General features: G+C 33.8%; 2 protein-coding genes across 2 annotated transcripts; one reads left to right on the top strand and one right to left on the bottom strand.

Annotated features, from left to right (window-relative positions):
• LOC109361873 lies at positions 777-2,151 on the bottom strand. Its single transcript, XM_019607405.1, has 2 exons — positions 1,115-2,151; positions 777-915 (listed from the first exon to the last, which is right to left on the bottom strand). Exons 1-2 carry the CDS (start codon positions 2,149-2,151, stop codon positions 777-779), a joined length of 1,176 nt encoding a protein of 391 aa, XP_019462950.1.
• LOC109362796 (probable inositol transporter 2) lies at positions 2,862-7,780 on the top strand. The gene is made up of 6 exons (XM_019608814.1): positions 2,862-3,167; positions 3,307-3,377; positions 5,021-5,356; positions 5,683-5,790; positions 5,904-6,500; positions 7,201-7,780. Exons 1-6 carry the CDS (start codon positions 3,035-3,037, stop codon positions 7,684-7,686), a joined length of 1,731 nt encoding a protein of 576 aa, XP_019464359.1. The 5' UTR covers positions 2,862-3,034; the 3' UTR covers positions 7,687-7,780.

Here is a 7,991-nt window from a genome sequence, read left to right as displayed (position 1 = left end):
GTGTCTATAGCAGATTGAACCAAAGATTCTCAAGTGTTTCACTTATAGTTTGATTCCTGACCATGCTTCCTCAGGAACTATGCCTTCAAGCCTCTTTGTTGGACATTTATTGAGTATGTAAGCTGTTGTTGAGGCTGCCTCATCCTAGAATTCATTTGAGTGTTCCTTGCTTCTTAACATGATCCTAACCATATTCATTACGGTTATGTTTCTTCTTTCTGTAATTCCATTGTGTTGAGGTGCGTAGGGGCAGTCACCTCATGCATAATCCCTTGTTCACTACAGAAATTGCCAAATTCTCCTGAGTTGAACTCACCTCCACCATCTGTCCTTAGGATTTTTAGGCTCTTTCCTGATTGTTTTTCTGCTTGAGCTTTGAACACTTTGAATACTGAGAAGTTTTCACTTTTGTTTTTCATTAAAAACAACCAAATTCTTCTGCTTAGCTCATCTACAAAGGTGATGAAGTATTTGCTTCCTCCTAGTGATGGTGTGTCAAGAGGTCGACACACATCAGAGTACACCACATGCAGAAGTTCATTGGCTCTGGATGGTGTGTACATGCTGAATGAGGACCTTGGTTGTTTGCTTATCAAACAACTGTCACATATCTTCTTAGGAGGTTGGATTAAAGGTAGCCATGTAACCATATTTTGTGAATTCAACTTACTCAAATCTCTGAAGTTCAAATGTCCATACCTCATATGCCATAGCCATGAACTTTCTGCTAAGGATAATGTAGATAGGCATTGAGACTCCATAGTTGCTAAGCTTATCTAGAATGTTCTGTTTGGAGCCATTGATGCTCTCGTTACCAACTTCTTCCTCTGATCATAGACTTCTAGTGATCCATCAAGTAGACCCATTGAAAAACTCTTTTCAAGTAGTTGCCCCATGCTAATCAGATTGTTCTTCCTGTTTGGCACATAGAGCACATTTGTAATCATAGCATGTTTCCCATCTTTTCTGTTTATCAACACATCACCATTGCCTTCATCTTATATCATTCCGTTGTCAACAAATCTAACATTGTTTTTCTTCCTCTCATCAAAGTTCACTAACCATTCTCTATGTCCTGTCATGTATGTGGCTTGAACACCCAGAGTCTATATACCAAACATCATTGTTCTTGTTTACTTGATTTCTAATCATCATGAGCAATAAGGGTTGTTCCTCACTTTCAGTTGTTTCTTCTTTGACCATATGTGCTTCACTGTGTGACTTGCCTCCATCATTGTTTGACCCAAGAGAAGCCTTGCATTCATTTGAAAAGTGACTTGTCTTATTGCAGTTAAAGCACCTTACTTTCTTTTTATCAACTGAGCTTCTGCCACCTCTCCATTGATTTAGACTCCCTCTTCTTTCTGAGTCTTGTATGCCATGACCAATTTTGTCATGATCCTTCTGCTGGAAATTCTTATGATTTCCACCTTTGAACTCTCTTCTTGCACCCCTGCCTCGAAATCCATTCTTTCCATTGAAGCTTCTTCTATCTGTGAAGTGAGCTTGCAATGCTTGATCAACTGGTCTCTCATTGGACCTTTTAATGAGTCTTTGCTCATGTGCTTCCAGAGATCCTTGAAGATCCTGAACTTTCATCTCTTCAATTTTCTTGGATTCCTCAATTGCCACAATAATGTGATCAAATCTTGGGGTTAGAGTTCTTAGGACCTTCTCAATTATAGATTGATCATTGATTTTCTCACCACATGCCTTCATTGCATTAGTGTGTGTGATGACTTTGTTGAAGAATTGTGCCACTCTCTCCTTAGATTCCATCTGCATCAATTCATATTGGCGCCTGAGTGTTTGCAACCTTACTTTCTTCAATTGTTCTGCTCCTTGGTTGCAAACTTCAAGAATCAACCAGGTTTCTTTTGAATTTTCTGCACCAGAAATCTTTTCAAAGTGTGCTTCATCCACACATTGATGTTGTAGGAACATTGCCTTGCAATCCTTCTTCTTATTCTCTTTGTGTAGTTTCCTTTGTTCTTCTATTCCTCCTTCAATAAAGGGTTGGAATCCCTGCTCAACTATTTCATCCACTTCTTGGTACCCTATCAACGCCTTCATTTGTACTCTCCGTTTGTTCCAATTCTTGCCATCAAGAATTGGTAAGTTTGCTGGGAAGTTGCCATTATTTTGTCTCATACTGATTCAAGCTTCTTTGTGTTCTTGTATTTTCAACCTAGCTTTTGATATCAGATTTGTTGGAACACAATCACGAGAAAGCATAAAAGAAGGTGTTTATGCGTGAGGGAGAAGAAATATGGAAGAAGAAGATGAGAGTGGATGCATGTAGAGATACGTGTGAAAGAAATGAGAAAGACTTAGAAAGATTTATGTGGCTTAAGGAGTATCAATTTCATTGAGTTCTTGCACAAAGAGATACATTACTATTTATAGTAAGCTCAAACATTAACTAATTAACTGATTTTTGAAATTCTACTATCTTTTAACAATGTTATGTAGGGGTTACTTTGTTGCCAATAATTTTTCTATCCATGTGGAGCAAGGTCACCTCTAGTTGATGAATGATACTTGTGGTTTAGATAAAAAATAATCTCTTTAAAAAGATGTAGTAATATACTGTATAATAATTATTAAAATAATTAATTATTTGTCTCATTATATTATATATGTTCATGAATCCAAGCTCAAATCAACAAGACGTTTGTCTAGTATTATAAGATCCAACTGGATCCTAAGATTGGTGGTTCGATTTGTGGGAGCAACACTTGCTGAGAGAGAACATCATATATCTTAAAAGAGATTAGTTACTTAACTAAAAGGGAGGAATATAGGACCCAAAAAAAATCCCAGCACATCATCTTACCCATTTCCCTCTATAAATATATAACCCCTTCTCACAGCTCTTATATACATTAATAGCCTCAGTTACTTAATTCATTAGCTCTATTTTCTAGCAAAATCCAACTTTATTTGATAATTCCCCTCTCTAATTTATTTACCTCATAGTTATCAACTTGTGTGTTTGGAGAGAAAGAAAAGCAAGCACAACTAAGAATATAGCATGGAAGGAGTAGTAGTAGAAGCTGATATTTCTGCTTTCAGAGAATGTTTATCTCTATCATGGAAAAAGCCTTATGTTCTAAGACTTGCTTTTGCTGCTGGAATTGGTGGCCTTCTATTTGGTTATGACACTGGTGAGTTTCACAATCTATATTATCTTAAAATCACTTCCTCTGTTTTTCTCTTTTCATAATTATCATACAAAACACTCATTTTTCGGGTACTGTGTTTTTGTTTTCACCTTTGTTAATTGATGGTGATGGGTATGTGTAGGGGTGATATCTGGGGCTCTTTTGTATATCAGAGATGATTTCAAAGATGTGGACCAAAAGACTTGGTTGCAGGTACTGTTTCATCTCCTAGATTCTTGAAATAAATGACTCACTGTTTTCGTTTCATTTCAAATTTCTCTTCTTTCTTAAGGATCTCGTCCATTCTTAATGGGACATTATAGTAATCAAGTCATGTTGCACTTTAAAAAATGGATGGTTCCAAAACAAAAATAATGACATTCATGGGATTATAGTTTTTGCATATGATTTCAGCTTTGTTATCAATCATTGAGGATTAAAAAATGCACCTAAGAAAAGATTAAAAATGGCGATTTTTAAAGGAAAAAATGACGTTGAAGCGATGATGTATTTATAAATAAGGAAGGGATCCAATTATTCCAAACTTACTCTCCATCCTAACCATCAATTTTATGGACTAGATATTTAATTGTTTAGATTTATTCATTAATATGGACGTGGAATAAGTTTAAAAATTTACTCTAAGAGTAAGTGAATCAATCCTCATAAAAGTATAAAAGTAATGATGTAATGAGTTTTTTCTTCTGGTACATCTTTATATTTATTTATTAAATACATCATCACTTTGCAAGAATATTCTTCTGTACATCTTCATATTTGTTAATGTGATTTAAGATAATATTAAATAGAGTTTAAAATTTATGTATCAATGTAAAATTTTTAATATCGTTGTTATATTATCCACTATTAATTTATATTGTTTTTATTTGACAGTCAATAATGATTAATATAATAATAGTGAATGATTTGCTGACAATGTAAAAAGCACGTTGTTGTTAATACAAACATATTAAATCCTCTTGGGAGAGTTTAAAATTTCTACACATCATCAGTGTATAAGTTTTTTACACTGAGAGAGTATCATTTATGTTTCAGAGTCAGTGATGTTTAACATATGAATAGTGGATGATTTGTTTATAGTATAAAAAACACTTACACTTTTAATGTATAACCTAAAGTATAAAAATTGTAATATTAATGTTCATACAAATTGTAGAAATAATAAAACCCTTCTTTATAAAAATTATGTTTTGTTGAATTTTTTATTAGATGAAAATGAAAATAAGAACCAAAGTTCTCAGGAATACAGCTGCTATAGTTCATGTACAAATAATGTTACTGAACTATATACATTTTCTTTTCCTTTTGATCTGATTATAGAGTAGAACTCTCATCTTCAAAAAGCGAAAGATTCTGCAAATCTGAATATGAGTTACAAGTTTGAAGCACACAATTGAAAGTTGCAATTGCTGATACATAGTTAAATTCAAAAACATTGAATTGGATTGTTAAGTAATTCCCTCTGTATTATAAACTAATTTAACTAATTTCATAATTACTTCAAAAACATCAATGTATGATATATGAGAAATTTTTTGGTATAATCAATGCTATCTTATCCTTATCATACAGAAAAATAACTAATCATTTTGGGTTATGAGACTACCTCCCAACAAATGTTGTTTTCAAGAATGTAATATTTGACTATGTAATAATCTAGTTGGGTCTTATACTAGTAGGCTAATACATTGTTAATATGATATATGAGAAATTGTTTTGATTACGGAAAATTATAAAAATAATTAAATTTCGGACAAAAAAGATTGATGTTTTATCTTGTAAATGAGATTACACCACCATGAAAATGGTAAATAAATATGTTGATAATAATACAGGAAGCCATAGTGAGTATGGCACTTGCAGGAGCAATCATAGGGGCTGCAATTGGTGGGTGGATTAATGATCGATTTGGAAGAAGAAAAGCAATTCTTCTTGCAGATACTCTCTTCTTTATTGGTTCTGTTATCATGGCTTCTGCTACCAATCCTTCTATTCTCATTGTTGGTAGAGTTTTTGTTGGTTTTGGTGTTGGAATGGCTTCAATGGCATCACCCTTGTACATCTCAGAAGCTTCACCAACCAGAGTTCGAGGAGCTCTAGTTAGTCTTAATGGATTTCTTATAACTGGAGGACAATTTCTCTCATATCTTATCAACTTGGCTTTCACAAAGGTGATTATAAACTATGTTTCACTTGTTCAACATGTTTTCCTTTTACTATCTTAGGTAACATCGTGTATATAATTTGTTACTTCTATATTGTATACTTTTCTAAGTGTTAGTTTGGCCTTGAGACATGCCTCGTCCTAGGAATGGATTTATTTGTGACATATTGTCGGTATGAGAATGAATGGTTAAGATGTGAAGTAAGTTTTTTTAACTTACTCTTGGAGTACGTGGATCTCTTCTCCTAACCGGCAATGGATCGGAATTAAGCTCATTGATTATTTTCCTAAACTAGTGTTTATCCCTTAGTTGTTTGATTATAATTTGTTCAGGTACCAGGAACATGGAGATGGATGTTAGGAGTTGCAGCAGCACCTGCTTTGATACAAATCACACTGATGATTATGCTCCCTGAATCACCCCGTTGGTTGTTCCGAAAGGTTCCATCATTATCATCATCCATCAACTTATACATAAGTGTATGTAGTTAACTTTCTCATAGAAATCTTTATCATTACTTGCCTTTCTTTTTTGGATGTATATTGAATATCAGGGAAGAGAAGAAGAAGGTGAAGCAATTTTAAGGAAGATTTACCCACCCCATGAAGTTGAAGCTGAAATCAATGCTTTAAAGGAATCAGTTGAATTTGAAATCAAGGAAGCAGAAGCTTCAGATAAGGCCAGCATAATAAAACTGCTGAAAACCAAAACAGTGAGAAGAGGTTTATATGCAGGAATGGGCCTTCAAATTTTCCAACAATTTGTAGGCATCAACACTGTAATGTACTACAGCCCCACCATTGTTCAGTTAGCTGGTTTTGCATCAAACAAAACAGCATTACTTTTGTCACTTATCACATCAGGGCTAAATGCATTTGGTTCTATTCTGAGCATATATTTCATTGATAAAACTGGGAGGAAAAAGCTTATTCTGTTTAGTTTGTCTGGGGTTGTAGTTTCGCTTGTTGTTTTAACTGTTGTGTTTCATGAAACTACTACTCACTCACCAATGGTTAGTTCTATTGAAACCTCTCACTTCAATAATACTTGCCCTGATTACATTACAGCTTTGAACCCTGGTAATTGGGATTGCATGAAGTGCCTTAAAGCTTCTGCAGATTGTGGCTTTTGTGCTTCTGGAACTAACAAGGTAACATTTTCTCCTCCTTAAGATTGACTACTTCAAAAGTTATCATCATTCCAATGTTTCATATACCATTTATAGCATGCTTATCATTACTGCATCATCTCCTAAAGTTTAACCAATTTTTACTTCTCATATATGAACTTTATTTTACACTAACCAGTGTCCTGAAGGCCTGAACTTAAGAGCATGGGTTAAGGAATACACTAAAGAAAATTTGCATGAGAAAATGGTGTACATACTAAATATATTGAAAAGTGATACACATAATTTACAAAGACAAACTTTCTTCTTCTAGATTCCTTAACCTCAACTTTAACATACTCTGCACTCACTCATGAGTTGAGTGTTAAAGAATTAAGTTGAAAGAGATCACATATATTTTCACATAACTCCACTAAAGTTGCATGAAACATAAGGTTTATATTTTTTTTCAATATAGTTTAGATAAACAGTGTTACAAAATGAAGCTTATGATAATGTGTAATATGAGCCAGACTCCTCTCCAGTTTTTTACTAGAGAGGGAGGTGCTGTATAAAATAAAGTAAAAAATATGATAAAAAACAATTATATCATTTTATTTATACTTGCAATAACACTTTCATCCTAAAACTAAGTGTAAAAAGATCACTTCTCTTTCCGGTAATGGAGACGATCCCTACTCGTGTAATATACAATTCTAACACTAGTACCAATCATGTGCAGCTCTTACCTGGGGCATGTTTGAAATCTAATGACACAACAAAGGATCAGTGTCAGAAAGAACATAGATTATGGTACACAAGGGGGTGTCCTAGCAAAACAGGATGGGTTGCAATAATAGGTCTTGGACTCTATATCATATTCTTCTCACCTGGAATGGGAACTGTGCCATGGGTTGTTAACTCTGAAATTTATCCTTTAAGGTATAGAGGAATATGTGGAGGAATAGCATCTACATCAAATTGGGTCTCAAATCTTATTGTTGCACAGTCCTTTCTATCTTTGACACAAGCTATTGGAACCTCATGGACATTTATGATATTTATATTCATCACTATGGCAGCTATTATCTTTGTCATTATTTTTGTGCCTGAAACTAAAGGGCTTCCAATAGAGGAGGTGGAGAAGATGCTAGAGAAAAGGTCTCTTAATTTCAAGTTTTGGCAGAGAAGTTCTAAGTCTGGAGAAGTTCTGAATCGAAAGAGTTAGTTAAGAAGTTGTGTTATACTATCCCTAATAATATTGGATTGTAACTAGGGAACTATGGATTCAGACAAAGGTAATAAAATAGTCTTATGTATAATGTGGTTGTGAGACTAGTAATAGATTTAATAATTCATCATCTTCTGTAAATGAGAACAACAAAAATTATGTGTATATAATATATTATGGTATAACAAATTACTATTTGGAAACCACCAATTAGTATTACACTACTACATATGTGTGATTTAGCAAAGATAACTAAGATATGTCTGGGAATAAAATGTATCACCCAACTGCATACATTTTAC

The sequence above is a fragment of the Lupinus angustifolius genome, chromosome LG12, assembly GCF_001865875.1.
Source record: "Lupinus angustifolius cultivar Tanjil chromosome LG12, LupAngTanjil_v1.0, whole genome shotgun sequence".
Lineage (NCBI taxonomy): Eukaryota > Viridiplantae > Streptophyta > Magnoliopsida > Fabales > Fabaceae > Lupinus > Lupinus angustifolius.
This window is presented reverse-complemented; position numbering and strand designations above follow the sequence as displayed.

Bases quoted from the DNA above. Each gene is read 5' to 3' on its own strand.
- LOC109361873 (XM_019607405.1), bottom strand. From the start codon at position 2,151: ATGAGACAAAATAATGGCAACTTCCCAGCAAACTTACCAATTCTTGAT. The intron at 916-1,114 runs GTATATAGACTC...TGTGCCAAACAG, and splicing joins AACAAGAACAATGATGTTTG to GAAGAACAATCTGATTAGCA.
- LOC109362796 (XM_019608814.1), top strand. From the start codon at position 3,035: ATGGAAGGAGTAGTAGTAGAAGCTGATATTTCTGCTTTCAGAGAATGT. The intron at 5,357-5,682 runs GTGATTATAAAC...TAATTTGTTCAG, and splicing joins TCAACTTGGCTTTCACAAAG to GTACCAGGAACATGGAGATG. The intron at 5,791-5,903 runs GTTCCATCATTA...ATTGAATATCAG, and splicing joins CCCGTTGGTTGTTCCGAAAG to GGAAGAGAAGAAGAAGGTGA.